The 18,496-nt window shown below is 45.0% G+C and overlaps 1 protein-coding gene across 6 annotated transcripts in view; it reads right to left on the bottom strand.

Moving 5' to 3' along the window:
- Nucleotides 1-18,496, bottom strand: part of zfyve9a (zinc finger, FYVE domain containing 9a) — a 37,211-nt gene that overhangs the window by 9,967 nt on the left and 8,748 nt on the right. For 2 of the 6 annotated variants that reach the window (XM_023964788.2, XM_023964791.2), the window contains exons 2-7: nt 10,883-10,985; nt 9,406-9,513; nt 4,443-5,815; nt 3,653-3,752; nt 1,514-1,690; nt 1,248-1,411 (exon numbers count right to left, since the gene is read on the bottom strand). In XM_023964788.2, the coding sequence (XP_023820556.1) occupies nt 1,248-1,411; nt 1,514-1,690; nt 3,653-3,752; nt 4,443-5,815; nt 9,406-9,475 (1,884 nt within the window). In that variant the 5' untranslated portion in view covers nt 9,476-9,513; nt 10,883-10,985. Of the gene's footprint in view, nt 1-1,247; nt 1,412-1,513; nt 1,691-3,652; nt 3,753-4,442; nt 5,816-5,934; nt 6,059-8,725; nt 8,853-9,405; nt 9,514-10,882; nt 11,028-18,496 lie in introns of those variants that run through there. The other 4 variants (XM_023964789.2, XM_023964790.2, XM_011486075.4 and 1 more) reach the window with 4 other exon arrangements.

Here is an 18,496-nt window from a genome sequence, read left to right as displayed (position 1 = left end):
CAGGGAGCTGAGAAAAACTGCCGCACTGCAAAAACGGAACTTTAGGAAAGTCAAAAGAGCCTGTTTTAAGAAAACCGGCCTTATTTTCTGCCTCAAAATAAGCTCATCAAGAAAGTTTTTCAATTATCTCAGTTTGAGAAAACATGCCTCAGTGACTAGAATTTCTTTCTTAAAATGAGAATTCCTGATTTTTTTGTGTAATTATAATTTCTCATCTTTTCAAGAAAAGAAAACAACACAAACCAGCACAGCAGATATCTAACTAGTTAATCCAGATGCACACAAAATCAAGGTTACAATAACATGTTGGGATGTTTTCTTAAAGCAGTTACTGAATGCTTTGAAATACAAAATGTGAGCCTCCTTTGCAAAGTATGTCTGCTATTTCTGGAGGAAGGGGATCCAGATCAGGCTGCCACGTCTTGTAGAAACAACAGAGTTTTGCCCTTTAACGGGGCACTGAGGCGATCCATTGGAAAAACTTGAAAAGTCTGTGTACCATTGTGTAACGGATGGCGGTTGCACTTGTATCTATTGTAGAAGCATTCATCTCCTAGCCAGGAGGCAAAGTTTTTGGAGCAACCTCATGTGAGAGGTCAGCGCTGTGGTTGAATCTTATGTAAAACCTGTGGAGTATATTAAACCGTGTCAAATTCGATTTGGTTTTCCCTGAGTTTGTAACATGTGAATGTTTTTTTTTTTGCAGACACAAAAGCATTTGACCGGGTTTTGACATCGAGTTCAATCCCCAAATCTGAATTCCTGATTTTTAACCCCATTGGAAGAGTTTTTCTTTTGCTAATTTAAAGAAACGTTTTTCAAATTTGAAGTATTTCTGACTGATTTCTCAGGGTTCCTGGGTTTGCAGTGTGGACAGACAGCAGCTCCAGTGAAGCTCTGCTTGATTTGCTTCATTTAGTAGAAAAAACCTGCTGTTCTTTAGTGGAACTGACTTGTACTTGTAAGAGGACTACTGCAAAAGTGATGCCAGCGTTTAAAATAGCTTTAATGTTTGACAGCTGCAGCAAAAAAACAGAACAAGCTGGATGTTAGAAGCTCTATTGATCAGAGGACCATTTACCCTTCTTGTTATTAGGTGCAGAGAAACCTCCGGCTGGTTTTCAGGAACCGATCTGATTATAACGTTAAATAAACCCGAAGGATCGACCGCCTCCTTCATGGTTTTAGTATCCACAGAGGCAGATTTCACAGCCCATGGTGTCATTAGCGCATCAGGGAGCTCTCACCTCTGAGGCCTCAGACGTGGAGGACTTGTTGGAAAAGGCTGAGCTGGTGCGTTGCTGGGAGGGGGCGGAGCTTGAGGACGAAGGTTTGTAGGAGTCTGTGGCGTCCCCGTTGGGCAGGACCCCATCAGCGAACCACACCCTTCTCTGGTCTCGTGACACGGATCCTAAACAACAGAGACCACCTTTGTAAACCAGCAGTCCTCAGTGGGAGGGGGGCAGACCTGAACCGGCAACTCTGCTGCGTCTTTTCCTGCCGAAGGCCGTACCCTCGTTGCTGGGCTGTTTTAGGACCCCCACGGGCACCATGACGGTGGGAGGGGGGGAGCTGAGCACCCCCGAGGCCTGGGCCTGCTGCAGGGGGGGGATGGTGGAGCAGTACTCTGCGGGGTTGTTGGGGTTCGGGCTTTGGTTGCTTGCTGGAGTCGGCGTCTCCCAGGACTGAGCTGATGGGGACAAAAACAAACAACATTCAAATAAAAGACAACAGAAACGCTGGAAGATTCTTTTCTCATCGTCTGACATGATCTAAGGATTTCGATTTGCTGTAATGAGAGAGTTCTCTATCTATCCCAGTGGTTCCACACACGCCTCCCTGTGATCTACATGGAGCGTCTTTGGGCCGCGCTGGTCCAGGACTTTCTAGATGCGGTGATTTCATTTTCTCAGGTCTTCAGCTTTAGTTCTGGGATTCATGTCAACGTTTGAATGTTCAGACTGGGAGCACAAGGCGTCACGTTCTGAGCACAAAGATGGCTGGACCAGACGATTACTGAACTAACCAAACATCTGCAAACTGTCCACGAAGATAAAGGGAATTTTTGCTGAGAGCAGAAAAGGACACTAAGACGTCTGTGCATTTCTGTCTGTGGGGTGAGGTTGTGGTATAATATTAAAATGAGTAAAAATGTTACACAGTAATAAAAAAAACAACAACCTTAAAATCTTGGAAATGTATGAATTAGAAAATGAGAAGTCTAGTGGGACAATGAACAGACAATCAGGACTTCATGACGTAATTGTGGTACCGTCATGCTTTTTTCTTTAATTCTTTCGTGTTTATGTGAATAATTATTAAATATTTAACATGTAAAAATATATGTATACAATATCTTGCGCTCAGGATGGGAATTAAGAATTTTTTTGAGCACTTTATAACTTAATGTTTATTTAGCTATTTTAGTTTGTGTTTGAAAATCAAATCAAATCAAATCAAATCAAATAAAATGGAAAGCATATCAGTGGGACTTCCAGATAACTTGGCCTGGTCATTTGTGTGTTTGAGTGTACTCAGAATTGTATTTAAATGTTATTTGTAAAACTGTTGAAGTCATGTCTTCATCTTCATCATCATCATCATCATCATCAGGGCTTTAGGCATCGTTTAAAAAGCCTTTATGCATGAAAACGTCTGACTTAAAATAAAACTTACGATCCAAACTATTAACACTCTCATAAAACATTTATTAACTGAAAATAATTACATTTATTCCAAACTGATTTCAATAAAAAATTGAGTCAGATTTAACTTTTAAGGTAGAAATAAGCGGGACTCCTCAAAGCATCTCAATGGTCTCAGAAGTGGTCGGTCTGGAATTCAATTCACTTTTTACTTTTTATTTGATTTCATATTTATAGTTGCCAATTGGATTCAGTTTTGATTTTGGTTCACTTAAAACGACCCGATTGGATCCGATTCACGGACCTAAAATGGATCCAGGACATCTTCAGCCAAAACGTCAACCAGTGAGACTCGGAGAGAAATTCCTGCTACTGAACAGAGCAGCTGAAGTTTTCCACATTCCTCGTACTTCTTAATACTTCTTTAAACCAAGTGTAAATTAAATGTTTCCAAACAAACAAGTAAACAGGAATGAATGGAAAATCCATTCACAAGTGATGCACTTGGTCGTTTTTTAGTAAAATTAATCTACCGTGTCTCAATCCAAATGCTAGTTTCCAATTTCGATTTATCTCGTTTTAAAACAATTTTTTAAATGGTGTTGGTCGATTCGATTCTGCCGCAGACAGATCAATCTGGTTTGATCCTAGGAATAGAAATCGATTCATCGACAAACTGTTACGTCCTTGATTTTTTACTGATTTTTGTGGTCAAAGACTCATTTGAAGCTTGTGACGGTTGGTTTGACCTTAAATAAAACCAAAAGACCAGTTTGTTTAACCACTTAAAGAGATGTTTAGAGGTACATCCACATAGTTTTAACGTTTCAAAATGCTCTTTAGCAGCCAAATCCCCAAGCTCAATCAACAGTGGTACAAACAAACAGACCAACTCTGGATGTCAGACTGTCGCTTCAACATTTCCGTTTTCCCAGATCTCTCAGGAACCTGCAGCCCTAACCAAGGAATGTGCCCAAAACAGTCGGTTTGTGTGTAATGCTACTCACCGCTGGTTAGTGTGGAATGACAGGTGACACAAACCCGAGCCTCCTTCCTGTCCATGTACGCCAGCTTACACTTCAGACTGCAGCAGGCGGCACAGAACACCTTCAAACAGACACACGTCCTTTAGACCACAGCTCTGCAAATGATCCTCCGAGCTAATCTGCATGCAGGGCGTAAGAAGATGTTTTAAAGCCACCAAGAAAAAGATGAACGATGCAAATGTCTTCTTCCATTAGTAGCAGCAATACTTCCTGAAAACTTTACTGTATAGCAAACAGTTAGAAGGAGGGTGGATGAATCGTGTCACTGTCATCCGCTGTGGTGCAGGAGTCGGGATCCCTGCAGAACCTGCAGCAGCAGCAGCAGCAGCAGCAGCAGCAGCGTGTTTGTTTACCACCATGGGAAATTAAGTAGCAGCCCAGCGCTTCTCCCTGCCGTGTCAGCAACACGGTCCTCCCGTTACAAGCTTTGTGCCGACAAGTGTGGGCGGCCATAAATCTACCTGCAGACTGGAGTCTTTCTGCACACAAACCCCCACAGGGACGCTGCTCCATCAAAGCCCTGCCTTCCGTTTACCCCGTTCACACTAAAAGCCCCACAGATTCGCCGTGGACGGGCGCTCGTTCTCCCTTCTGACTCATCAAGCAGGCACTTTCCGTCAGAACTAATGTTTGCTGTTCTTACACGGAGGCGTTCTGGTGAAAGCCCAGCAGACATCTGAGCGGAGAACATCTGCAGTGCTGCCTGGTTCTGGCCCAATGATCTGATTACAGCAGCGGCTTCAGCACTGACCTTGCCGCAGGCCCTGCAGTGGTGCCGCCTCTTGGTGAAGGTGAACTTGACGTCACACTTCATGCAGACGGGAGCCTGGGAGTCAGGCACCCACACAGGGGCGACGTCTCCCAGGGCGCTGCTGGCTTTCCGGCTCGGGTCGCCCTGCTGGCCGGCCTGGAGGTCGTTGTCGGGGCTCTCTGGAGGTCTGGCTGATGGGAAGGGGGCGCCGCGGTCTCCGTTCGCGCTGACTGAGCCCTGGTCCGCGGCGGCGGGCGACGGTTCTGATGGAGCGCCTCTCCGGCCCTGGCTGTCCAGGTTCTTGTTCTTGCCGGCTGCAGCCTGGCCCAGCTGGTTCTGGAGCTGGCCCGGCAGCGGCTGTGGGATCTGGAGCTTGAGGCTGACCGTCTGTTTTGGCCGTGCTCCTCCATAGGGAACACTGACTGGTTGAAGGCGGTTGTTGCCGAGTTTAGTTTGGAGGAGACCCGATCCCACGGCACCGGCATCCCCCGCTTCCTGCTTGCTCTCCTCCATTTCCTTCTCCTCTGTAACAGAGTCCTCCTTAGAGGAGACAGGAGAAGGAGAGAACTCCTCCTCATCCTTCTCTTCTGTTGTATGAAGCGTGGAGCTGCGCTCCATCGCTCCTTCTAGTCCGTTCTGAAGGTTAGTTTTTCTGAAAAGCGGTTCTGCTTTCCTTTCTTCCTTCTCCTCTCCCTCCTCAGCAGGAGAATAAACATTCTTCTCCTCCCGCTCACACGCAGGCGGAGAATCTTCACCGCCATTCAAACGTTCTGGCGTCTCCTCTGTTGAGAGGACGGATTCAGGATGAAGGTCCGGTGAGACAGCGGCACCGCTTTGGCCTTCAGCATGTTCCCCGTTCTGTCTGCCTGCAGAGGCAGCTGGATGAAGGCTCACAGAGGGGGGCGGGTCTTGACCTGATCCCACCTCAAAGGTGAAGTGGGAGACGGAGGAGCCGGCTCCTCCCACTGAGGTGGGCGTGTCTCTGAGTTTAGGCTCCTGGCTGGAGGCAGCAGGAGGCTCGACCAGCGGGGGGCTGCCCGAGCAGCTGTTCTCCACTGTGCCACAGGCCGTCACGGGGGTTGGCGAGGCGTCGTCGGCGCCCACCAGTTTGCCGATGTTGGGCTGAGGGAGGGGCGGGCTGTGGACATCTGCCGGCCGCTCCTCCGCCCAGGACGCAGGTTCGGCACCAGGGTGTCTTTTGGGGTCGCCGCCCAGAGAGGCGCTGGAGGAGGAGTCGGGGAGGCCCTTGAAGAGATGGGAGCTCTCACGGGGGCTGAGGTCGGTGTGGGTCAGCGCCGGGTTCAAGGAGAACATGTGGGCCGGTGGGGCCAGGATCTGAGTCCACTTGGCGTCGGAGAAAGTGTCGGTTTCATCTGCAGAGAATCCAGACGTAAAAAACATCGTCAGCGTCAGGAGAATGTGCAGCTCTAGTAGAAATACATTTACAGGTGAAAGTTCAGCAGAAAACCCAAAAGAGTTTATGAAGCCAAACCTGGAAGAGACATCAGACCACTGAGGTCTGCACAGACTACAGCCCAAGACTTACAGCAGAGGCCCAGTTTTCAGGTTTTTACATGTGTCTTTGTTCTGAAGACACAGAAAAGCAGAATCAGAAGCAGTGGCAATATCGAATACACACCACAGGACAGGATGCCAAGAAAAGGATTGACTGCGCCAAAAACAACCAGCAAGGAAACAAACAGACTGGGAAATGAGGGGGACATTAACCACTGGATGAGCTAAGACAGTCTGACAACCCCCCCCCAAAAGGAACGACCGGTCCAAAGGACCAGCTGATGTGTGGCTGCCGCTGCAGAAGAAAACAACCACTCCCTCCTTCATCATGACAGCTGCTGAACCCCTCCCTCCACTGGAATTCATGCTAAGCTGTTGGAGTGTGTGTGTGTGTGGCAACAATTTCAGGAACACACACACACACATTTACACAAAGTTAATCTGCCCAAGCTGGATCTTTGGGCAGCAGGCGGGGGTAAGACGACATGTTTGTGGAGTCATTTCTTCATGAATGTGGTAGCCGTGGGCGGCGCCATCTGCCCCCGACCCCCCCAACCCCCACCCCGCCGCCAGCCTGGTCAGAGCTGCACGTGACAAATTCAAGAAAAAAAACACACACTTTTTCCAAAATGACAGCTTTTCTGTATGTTTCATCTCCATGGCAACCATTTTCTTTTTCGGTCACCTGGGCGTTTTTAGAAGATTCGGAAAAAAAAAAAACTTTTTGGTTTCCTTGGCAACAGAGCTTTTTGCTTAACCACGCCCACATTCCTCATACCTTCATATGCTCTCGCTCAGCTTCAGCCAGGGATTCATGTATTCAATTGTCACAATATTCCAGTAAAAACCATGAGTCCAAGAAAGGAACGCCACTTTTGCGAGCTCGCTACTCCAACGCCGTTCGAAATCTACTCCCAAGTAGCTTTTCCAATGATACTCTAGGGCAGTGTTTTTCAACCAGTGTGCCGCGGCACACTAGTGTGCCGTGGGAGATGGCCAAGTGTGCCGTGGGAAATTGCCCTCATTAACTGATCTAAAAACATTTCCCATCTCCAGGATTTTAGCTCTCTGTTCATCCAAACAGGCCCTGATAAAACACTGAGGAGTTAGGAATATAAAAGATCGTAAAATACTTTTTCTTTGCGTTTATTTTATTTTATTAAAGACATTTTGATAAGAATGAGTACCGCGATTCAGCAGCACCTTCGGCTGTATTTTGGAAAAGTCCCGTGTTGGGGGGGTTAATCACATGTCATCAGTCTGACCAATCAGAAGTGGTTAAAGTCTTCACTTCCTTGTCCCGATTTAGCTCGTAAAGTCGCTCAGTTCTAACAGAAATACCAGCTAAAGCTCGTCTTTAGCGGTGTAGCTTTCCACAGAATCCGATGTCAGACCGTGGAACAAGTGAACAAAACAATGAAGCTCCGAAAAGCGATCTTCGGCCGTTTTATGCACTACATTTCCCATGATGCATTGGGTTGTGAGAGTGACAGCGCAAAAGGAGATCTGTTGTTAAACGTCTTGAAACTAACGAACACACAAACTGTTTTTAAATCTTCTAACTTAACTTTTATTGCATCTTTTAGAAAATAACAGCTGCAGTTTCCATCTTTTTCTGCAACAATTATCTCAAAAATGCATGTGAGATTGTGGAGGGAGGGGCTGTAGATCAATACAGACTATGAGTTTCTCCTTTTTTTTTAATTTTTGGATGCTGGTGTGCCGAGGGATTTTTTTTAAGGTTAAAGTGTGCCGTGGCTCAGAAAAGGTTGAAAAACACTGCTCTAGGGGTTAGAAGAAGATCGCCTGGAATCCCAACAAGGAGGTTCAATTTGAATTTGTAGAAGGCACTAAAGGCAGATTATTTGGAAAATTCAAGATGGCGGCCTCTCAGTAAGTCAGAGGTCAATGAACCTTCAGCTGTGATTGTAGAGTTAGCCTGGTAGCGTATGAGTGAAATCTCACGAAGGATCGAATTCTGAAATATTTTTTCCGCCCTAAAGGAGATTTTAGCCGCATTCATCTTTTTGACGTCTTCTCCCGCTGTGATGTCATCGCTCTTTGGGGAGGGGGTTCTTCATTTTCACCGTGTAGTCGGTGTGTGCAGATTCTGGAGAGTTTCTGAGGATGTGGCGCACAGGCGCAGTAAGCAAGAAGAACTGTGAGATCAATCTGCTCCTCCGGTCCAGGACTGAAGAAGAGTTTCCATGCTGTAAACAAACTCTGGTTGTGTTTACGTCCATTTCGCGGTTAAATCTTTTCGCTCACTCATCTGAATGACTGAACCCAGGTGTTGCGATCGCGTCCACGCCCAAAGGTGTCATGCAGACTGCTGCTGAAGCACCTGTAATAAAACGTGCTCACCCTCAGGAGCTCAGGGTGCAACACGCCCAGCTTACTTTCCACGCCGCTGAAAGTTCCAGTCAACTGCCAGCAGGTTTTTATTAAAGTCAGAGTGACTGGAATGACGGCGGCTCAGCCAAGAAGCAGGAGGACACACAGAACTGAGGGAGCTAAGCCCCTGGATGCAGACCTAACCTCTACAGACCTCAGAACTTCACCTGGCCCTCAGATTAGCCCCTCCCATTCATCGCCTGGTGCTGCAAAGCAGAGGCAGTGGTGTGAAAAATCCCCCCCCGCCTCTGACCTCTGCAGCAGAACATTTCAGGAGGGGGGTTGAGCTCAGCTCCAGCAAAAAGGATCTCAGGATGTAGAGATTTTAGACAAATCCATGCTGTTCCAGCATGACTGCACAGCAGGATACTAACCTAAGACACAAACCGGTTTGGAGAACTGGACTGGTCTGCACCAGTCCTCACCTTCGACCCATAAACACCTTCCAGCCGGGCCTGGAGAAAGGTCAAACTCCAACACTCCTGATCAGTGCCAAGCCTTGAAGTAGTTACAGTAAGTACGTTTTCTTTATATAGCGCCTTTCACAGATAAAATCACAAAGTGCTGAACAATAAAAAACATACAATACAGTAAAAGCAGAAAAACAATCAATTAAATAAGATGTAAAGCAAAACTAAATTGAAGAAAAAGTAACGTAAAATAAAAATATAACAATAACAGCTGCATCCATTACAAGCAGGATGTCATTTATGTGAATTTAAAGGACGATGAGCAAATTTTTCTGGCAGCTATAAATAAAAAAAGGCTTGAAACCATTTCTTCTGGTCATTAAGTGTGAGTAAAATTAGGCCACTCCTCCCACCACACACCAGTTACAGGGTTTGGGAAAATCCCAAAGGCAAGACAAAATCCAATTAGAGTCACTCCCCGTCCGCCTGCCCTCAATCACCTCATGTAAATAATACTCCAACCTGATGTGAGGAGACGTGTGCGAGCGTGACCTATCCCAGATCAGGCTGCATCTTCCTCCGTTTGCTTTCACTTCCCAAAAACCTTCCCAGCTCTCTGCCCACGTCTGCAGGTCAGAGCTCACCTTCGTTCTGCTCAAACTCGTCCAGCACCTTGTCCAGGTTGAAGGCCTCGGCCTGGAAGTAATTCTCCATGGGTCAGGAGGCTCCGCCCTGCTGAAAGCCGCGTGAACCTGGAAAGAGGAGGAGTTTCAGTCTGCATGTTCGGCCTCCTCCCTTCAGCTGCATTCGTCTCTCCAACTGCTTTCAATGGAAACTCTCTCTTCATCACAGGAAACAGATTTGTCAGTATTTGTCCTATAAGAATCTTTTTTGTTCATTTACCATAAACCTCCAATCAAAATGAAAGTTTCAGAAATGATTTTAGGACTAAAGCTAAAAAGGGAAACCTCACTCTCCCGTGTGGCGTCTGCTCGGACGGTGCTGCAGATGAACGGACTTCAAGATCAAGCTGATAAGAACCACAAAGAAAGGTTTCTGTGCGTGGAACAGGTGCAGCCCAATGCTCAATGTCCAGAAATTCAAGAAAATTCATTGAGAAACTTCTGTTTCACAAGACAGAGACAGGAGGACTTGATGATGGAAAAGGCGTTTTGATGACGTCATGTGCAGATGCCCACATGGCGTGTGATAATGATTTCCGTAATGTGATTTTTTTTCTGATGATTAACAAGAATTCTGTTTTTTTTAATCAAAGATTTCTGCAATACTGCATTTCTTTTGATGATAAGCACTTCCTATCGTAACATGATGTGTGCAATAATGGTTTCTGCAATAGTGGAATAATATGTTTTGATGATCACCAATAAGCTCGTTTTCACGAAGGGGTCCGCTCCGGTATTTTGAGCGCTTCCGTTTTAAAATGGACCCATTAAGCCAAACCAAACCGGACTATTTTCCAGCCCCTGTTGGTTGTAGGTCCATAAGGAGAATGGAACGGACCGGTTAGGGCGGAGCTACTGCTGAAACCCCGTTGATTGGCTGAAGGTCATTACAACAAATGAAAGTGGCTGTAATCCTCATCGCAGACCTCAATCTTCTCTCTAACGACATGAAGTGTTTTGTATCTACGAAAAACCAATAGTCAAGCAGAGAAATGAGCTGCTGGATGACCGCCATTGTTGTTGGTTTCACCCCACGTGGAAATGTGGAAATGTATTTTATTTCATTTATGAATCACTATCTCAGATAGCTTTGTTATATTTAAGTATTTTTTATTTTTTTTTGTCTTTTCTTTTGTTTTCGTTGCAGAAATAGTTTGAAATCAACCAAATCAATCAATTGAAGAAGATTTCTTCTTTATTCTCCAGAGACACAAACACACAAAAACACTTTTGTGTTTAAACTACACTCATAGTGACTGAAGATATGAGATGGAGGTTTGGCAATAAAAAATGAACAGAAAATATATATGCAGTGTTTGAATAATTTTTAACTAAATCCCCAATTTATTTCTAAAAACTTTGTGTTTGAATGCGTCTTCAATGCGACTTCAATTCACTTGCATTTATATACACCTGAAGTTGGCGCTGTTGCTCTCACCTGCACGGAGGCCCCACCCCCCTCAGCAGCTGCGTCGTGTCCTCAGCGCGATTTCCCCTTGGTTCTCACTTCACCTGGTCTGGCGAGCGCCCAGTGGCCACACCTGAACCGCAGAGGGGAGGCAGCTGTCAGCAGAGGGAACCGCCTGCAGGGTGTTGTCACAACATGGGAATGGTAAACTGTACGAGCAGCTGGAGCCCTGCAGGCCGAGACGCTCAGAAACGGATCACACCGAGACCCAGAAGAACTTCAACCTGGTCTAACCCAGATCTGTGACCCGCAGGACCACCAACACTCTTCCAACGGACCAAAAGAAACATGGACCTGCAGAGAAGCAGGCACACCTTCCAAAAAGACGATTCAGAGACCTACATCCAGTTTTTAGCATGATCTCGTGGCATTTTTCTGACGATGGAGGACATACAGTACAGACCAAAGGTTTAGACACACCTTCCCACACCTTTCTACATTCAAAGCTAGACTGAAAACATTCCTCTTTGGACAGGCTTATTGTCAGACTAGTTAGTATTCAGAGATTATTTAACTTAATGTTAGTTTGTTTAAATTAAACTTAATAATAACTATTTCTTTTAAAAGGCTGCTAGAAGTTGAAGCTGGGGTAACTATGGTGCACTGGGGTTCTGTCCTCTTTCCTTTTTTACTTCTACCCTTCCTCTCCTCTATTCTTGATCATCATTTATCATTTAGTTTTCCATGCCTCTGTTTGGTGCAGTGCGATTCATGTATTGTCCCTCTTTTCCTCTCCCCTCCTGGGGAGTGGGAGTGCTTCCAGACTCCAGTTGGCTCATCCGTGCTCCAGTTCCTGACCGTTTACCTCGCCTTTGCTCCTGCTCCTACACCTGGCTGTGGATCCTGCCTCTGGCTCATCTCTGGCTCGTCTCTGCTCTGTACCTGACCGAGTACCTCGTCTCTGCTCCTGCTCCTACACCTGGCTGTGGATCCTGTCTCAGGCTCATTTCTGGCTCGTCTCTGCTCTGTGCCTGACCGAGTACCTCGTCTCTGCTCCTGCTCCTACACCTGGCTGTGGATCCTGTCTCAGGCTCATTTCTGGCTCGTCTCTGCTCTGTGCCTGACCGAGTACCTCGTCTCTGCTCCTGCTCCTACACCTGGCTGTGGTTCCTGTCTCCGACTCGACTCGCGCCTTTGACTGTCCCCACAACCACGGCTGGATGAAGCTCGTCTGCTGGACTTTTATATATGTAGTTGTAGATTTAGATAAGTTAATTCTTCTCTAAGAGTTCTGGTAAATCGCCTGTCCGTCCTGGGGGAGGATCCCTCCTTCATGTGGGCACCCCTGAGGTTTCTTTGTTTTTTCCGGAATCCGGTTTTTTTGGGAGTTTTTCCTTACCGCGAAGGGGGGTCTAAGGGCAGGGATGCCAGTATAGCTTAGTCAGTTTGTTAGTTCATTTTAGTATTTTTCTATTGAACTCTTTGTATTCGTGATCCTTCTGATTTCATGTTTTACTTCGAAGCCCATCGAGACGACTGTTGTTGTGATTTTGGGCTATACAAATAAAATTGAATTGAATTGAATTGAAATTCCCATTAATATGAATGGGAAGGTGTGTCCAAACCTTTGGTCTGTACTGTTTATAGAAAGAAATTAAAGCACAAAACTGCAATTCTGGTGTCGCTGGCCATTTTTGTTGCACTGCATATGTTAGCCTGGGAGTGTGAGGGGCTCTAAGCTAGCGGGAGAGTATGTAAACAGAGAGATGATGGGAAGGGAGGCCAGGCTTACTCCGCTCCACAGTCCCACCCACAACTTAGAGCTAAATTTCTACTGAACTCCTGCCGCTCTGCAGAAACTACGACCTAGAAAACGGCACAGGATTAGGATTTTGGCTAAAAACGGCATCATGGTAACTGAAAGACCACTGGGAACGCTTTGAAAACAGATCAGAAGATGATAGGAGAGAAAAACAAAAACACTGATCTGAACCAGAATTTTATACTTTCTTCTTTGGATCCAACAATAACTATGGTCACCATGACAACCTTCATAAAAAACAAATATAACCTAGCTGATATTAAAGTGAAACAGGCTTTTAAGGGCCTAGATACTGCAAAATCCACTTTTTGAGCTTTTAAGTCTTTTATAATGTTCATTCCTCAGTAAAATCTACCCCAAAGGGGTATTTTGATCCATTCATTCAAAAGTATTATTTTAAAAACCTGCTCTCTGAGCACCAGCCCCTCCCAATCCACCGAAACGAGGGGGTTCTCCCATTGTGACATCACAAACTGAGGAACAGCCCCTTCCAGGAAGAGTCTGTGCTGCCAGCCCCGCCCACAGACAAACTCACACGCCCACTTTCTCAGTGGAGCTAGCGGTGATCAGCTAAACGCTTTGCTTTAATATGAATAACATGAACATCCGTCTTTGGAAAAGTTCAGATGTTGTTTGTTTTCGTGGGAAAAAACTTGCTGCTGAGGTCGACTCTAGGATGATGTCATGAAATGGGCGGCACCCACAAGGAGAGAAAGGCGGAGCTCTAGAGATCGAGTCGTCATACTTCCGGGTAGGAAAATGGACTCCAAAGAATAACTCATATTTCATTTAAAAAATGTTCTTTAGTGTGCAAAAGGTAATATATGATCATAAATATAGTTCACTCTGAAAGGCTTCAGAAAAGCAGGATATGGACCTTTAAAGTTGCATCAATTAATTAAAAAAATGTTTCCTTAACATCTCTGTCCTGCAGGTTAAAACATAACAGTGTTCCACACGCGCGCACACACACACACACGCTGTTGTGTGTCAGCCGAACATGTTTGTGTTGCAGACAGAGATTTGACCTTGACTTGTGTCTCTGACATTTCCCCTGTTTGTGGTTGAGAGACAAAAACCAACCAGGCTGGAAATGAGAGTCGCCCTCCCAAACGGAGAGCATCTGAAGTCTGAGTCCCAGCATGGAGGACCCGCCCACTCCGCCCTTGCTCGTGACAGGACCTTGAAGGATAAGACGGAGTGGGAGGTGCTGCGTGTGTGATGTGAATGCGTAAATGCCAGAGTGAACTTCAGGGTCGTTCTCACAGCGGCGTGAGCACAGGCTCCACCTGCAGCGGCGAAGGCAGGAGGCCCACATGTGCGGAGATGCTCCCAGTATCAAACACTAAAAGACCGTTTCTGTAGAAGGATTACGGCAGTTTACAGACGCACCTACAGATTTAAACCCAGTCTGAACCCAGAGAATGTACGTTTAAACAAAGAAAACAGTGTTGACTGACATTGAGGACAATCTGCTTCCAAAAGCAGCAAAACAGGTGAAAGGAGCTCCAGCAGCTCTGAGCTGGGCTGAAACAGATTCATAATCTCCTCACATTTCTGTGACAATAATTCACATGCCAATCATCCTAAATGAGCCAACAGGTTTATCATGAAGACAGAGAGTCAGTCGCTGAAAGCAGCTTCTGCAAACTCTAGCATGGAGGTCTGTTTTCCTGCTGAGTCAGACAGAGTGTGGCACAGATTTTCCATCTGTCAGCGGGACGTTCGCCTCGCTCGGCTTCTTTCTACTCTCTGTGATGATGGATGAAGTCAGCCCAGATGTTTTTCTACGTCTCCAAAATACTCAACTTCCCTTCTGCAGATGACCAGACAGTGGAAGGTGGGAGACAAACCCAAACCTTTACCGTCACTGCACACTCTACCCACAGCACACTCACACACGTCACCATTTACCAAACAGCCAGCCTTGTTTAACATTTCATTACCCTGCAGATGTTCTGAATTATGCAGCTCGAGTTAACTTGAGGGAGTCGTATTTTTAGTCCAGATAACCTGGAGAGTCAGCAGGCTGTTCAGAAAAACAGTCCGATCTGATCAGACAAATCTAGCACCATCAGAGGAAGTGGCCTGAGGAGGAGCCAGCTCACCCAGCATGACTGGAAACCCAAAATTATGATGAGCAAGGCCTCAATAGAAGCAGACAGACGTGGGAAAACCACAGAGAGAACAGCATTCTCCACGGTTTTTCATGTCTCTGTGAACGTCACAAACCATCTAAACAGTGACAGCCATGATGGATAAGACTGTCAATCCTCAGGACAGCATTAAAACAACAGGTTATTCCTCCCTTACACAATGATGAATGATGGTAAACCTGCTTTTCTGACTGCTGGAATGACTTTACATTCAGCAATTATATGATGGGATTTTAGGTTTACCAACCATTTCCAGCTTTTCCCTTCAGGGCTCGCCACAACGAATCAGCTTCCTCCATCAAATGAGTTTGACACGTATTTAAACACTTTATTATCTAAAGTATAAATATAAAGTGGACGGACAGACAGACGGATGGACGGAGCCCCGCCCACAAACTGCGCAGATGTTTTACGTTTTGTCTAAAAACTGCAAAATCATCATTGAAAGGCCACTGGGAACACTTTGAAAATAGATCTAAAGATGATTGGCTCTAAGTTATAGTTGCCTCATGATATGTCCAGTAACTACTGTATTATGAAAGACTTCCTGCCAAAAGTTGAATTAGTTGTTAAAGCAAGTAAAACAGTGAGGATCTAAACATATTAGTCACTTTAAGCTCGTTTATGTCATCTGGACATGAATTCCTGAGCTAGACTTCCTATTATCCTTTATTGGATTTTTATTTCACCTTTGTGTTTGGTCCAGTTTTTGACATGTGTCTGTCATCTGCTTTCATTACAACAGATTTTTATATGGTTTAGTTTTTCTGAAGCTCACAGACTTCAGGTTTTCTGGTTTCCTCTTGTAGATGAAGCTGACAGAAGCTGACGCTAAGGGCTGCTCCTCATGTTCAGCTGTCAATGCCTAAACTTGATCAAAGTAAATATTAACGGTCATTAAACTAAATTGCACTGTACATTGTGGTCCATTTGTCAGGAATTTTCAACAATCAAAGTAAAACATGCATGACATTTTTAAGAGTCATACTGCAACATCATTACCAGGTCATCGGCAGGAAATAACAATTTAGGAGTAACTCTGGTGTATCTGACAGGAAGTGGTGCAGGAGTGAGCACTGAGTCTTTCCATCAGCTGATAGTTTGCTCCATAAATGCTGATTAAGGAGCCTTTCCACATGTTTGCATTTATCACCTCCACCTTCAGGAAAACATCAGCATGTTTATGGCTTCAGTTCTGGGAGTAAATCAAGACAGAAGATTACTAAAACTCTGCCGTAATAGAGTAAGAAGTAGGCTGTCTTAGATTGGAGATGCTAGGATTTAGTCTTTTTTATTAACACTGCATTTACTAGTTCAATCTGAACTTTGGCTACTAAAAAGTAGAGCTGAAGTGTTTCATGTCATGAGTGAGTGAGTGAGTGAGTGAGTGAGTGAGTGAGTGAGTGAGTGAGTGAGTGAGTGAGTGAGTGAGTGAGTGAGTGAGTGAGTGAGTGACTATCTGCAGTTATGTGTGCAAAATATCTTTGATCAGATCAAAGATCAAATTAGAACTAAAGTGTGTACATGATTGGCCCAGAAAAACTTTATCCGATCATCACATGCTTGCATACGCCGCACTTTTTGTCAGAATAAATCATTTGGACATGTGCAGGGCTCTTGAAAACAGAAGACAAAATATTGAGAGGTTTTGTAAACAAACAAAGCTACAGCATAGAGCAGGGGTCGGGAACCTTTTTGGCCAAGAGAGCCATAAACAGCACGTATTTTTAAATGTTATTTCGAAAGAGCCATACAATAATGTAGCTTCACTTTCCCACACTGAGGCACAGAAGCTTAACCTCTTTTAAGGTTCTTTATTCTGGTTACTGTAGGCCGTAACCAACGTCGTACAACTAATTCATCAACTCCTGAATCTCTCCCACTGAGAGCCCTGGTCGAACACACGGTTTGCATGGATGGAGCAGCCGGCCGGTCCTGTTCAGGCTACAAAGCCTCCTCTGGAGCCACAGCGTTTACGCATGATGCAAAGCCAGAGCGGTAGTGACCCACAATCAGAATGAACTGTTTACATGCACCACAATCGGAAACACAATCAGCATAACCCACCTACCTCCATCGGAAGGAAATTTTGATCCCAAAATTTTTTTTGGTTTTTACTTGTCCTGTCCAACACCTAAGCAAACAGATGAGAGCTGAAGGCCTTTTGTGTTGGACATAATTTACTTTTACAACACAGGTTATGAATCTTGTTATACAACAGATGTATATTTAAATAAACCCCTTTTGTAATTTCAGCTAAACTTTATTCACGTTAATTATATTTGTAAATATTTTTTGTTGGACCGGACGGAAAAGAAAAGGAGGGAAGAAGAGAGAGGGATGACAGATAAGGGGGGGGGGGGGGGGGGGGGAATTGAGGGGTGATTATAGTAGCGAGGGTAAGATCATGAAGCGTCAGAAAGCAAAGCTGCTGGAGCTTTATGATCACAACTGATAGGTTAAGAGGCATGAAAAATCTAAAATGGGCGGGGCCTGTCCACACACACACTCAAACGTTACAAACACACCTGTTGGCTCCAAAAGTGTTCACATACAAACAAGTCTGCATGGACATACTACCACTAACATTCAAACACGCATACTTCTGCAATCAGACTAACACACGTGAAACATTTCTTTCAGTCACGCAAACTGTTTGTGCAAAGGTGAGATAGCACCTGTGCTCGAGTGAGTGTTTATGTTCTTCTGGGGTGGGTGATGGAATGTAAAAAGAAGGAGATCCAAAATTTTGATGAGTTGGGGCAGAGTATTCTGAACGCCATGTTTACATGACGCACTTTTATTCTCATCAGGCATTTATTCCAATTACTTTAGTCCATGTAAACACAGCTAGTGAGTGTGTGAGCGAGCAAGAAAATGGGGGAAGCGAGTGAGTGAGCAAGTGAGTGAATGGGCGAGCGAGTGAGTTAATGAATGGGCGAGTGAGTAAGCGAGCAAGAGAATAAGTAAGTGAGCGAGCCGGTGGGTGAGCGAATGAAAAACGAACGGATGTCAAACTGTGTGAAGGAAAAGCTTCTGTAGATGTTTAGACATGTTATACCATGGTCCGGTTGAATACTCGATTCTGATTGGCTGCTGGGTGTGGATTAAAACCTGATAACCGCACGGTGAAAAAAGAAGTTCCGGTCACCTATCTTAAATGTTTTGTATCACTGCACTGGCTTCTTTAGAACAACATTTTGCTTCATCATTTGGACAAAAACAAGCGGTAAGAGGTGAACTTTCTCTCTGAACTGATGCTTTATTCAACTCATCGGAAAGATCAGCATATATATATATATATATATATATATATATATATATATATATATATATATATATATATATATATATATATATAAAGGTTTATATATATATATATATATATATATATATATATATATATATATATCGCCGAAGCTTGACTGCAGCGGTGGTGCTGCGCGACGCGGACTATATGTTACGTGATGCTTCGCGTCGGACGGTTCAAGGCCCGTACACACCGGGACGAATATTCGCCAGGCGTTATTCGCCGGCGTTTTTCGCCACGTTTTTTGTGTTCACACCCAGGCGATTTTCGCTGACGATGAGCCGAGCGAACATGCAATTTCATTCCCTGACATTAGATGGAGCTTAATGTAAACAGAAATACTCCTGTACACAAGG

The sequence above is a fragment of the Oryzias latipes genome, chromosome 17 (assembly GCF_053564925.1).
Source record: "Oryzias latipes strain Hd-rR chromosome 17, Olatipes_Hd-rR_3.1".
Classification (NCBI taxonomy): Eukaryota; Metazoa; Chordata; class Actinopteri; order Beloniformes; family Adrianichthyidae; genus Oryzias; species Oryzias latipes.
This window is presented reverse-complemented; position numbering and strand designations above follow the sequence as displayed.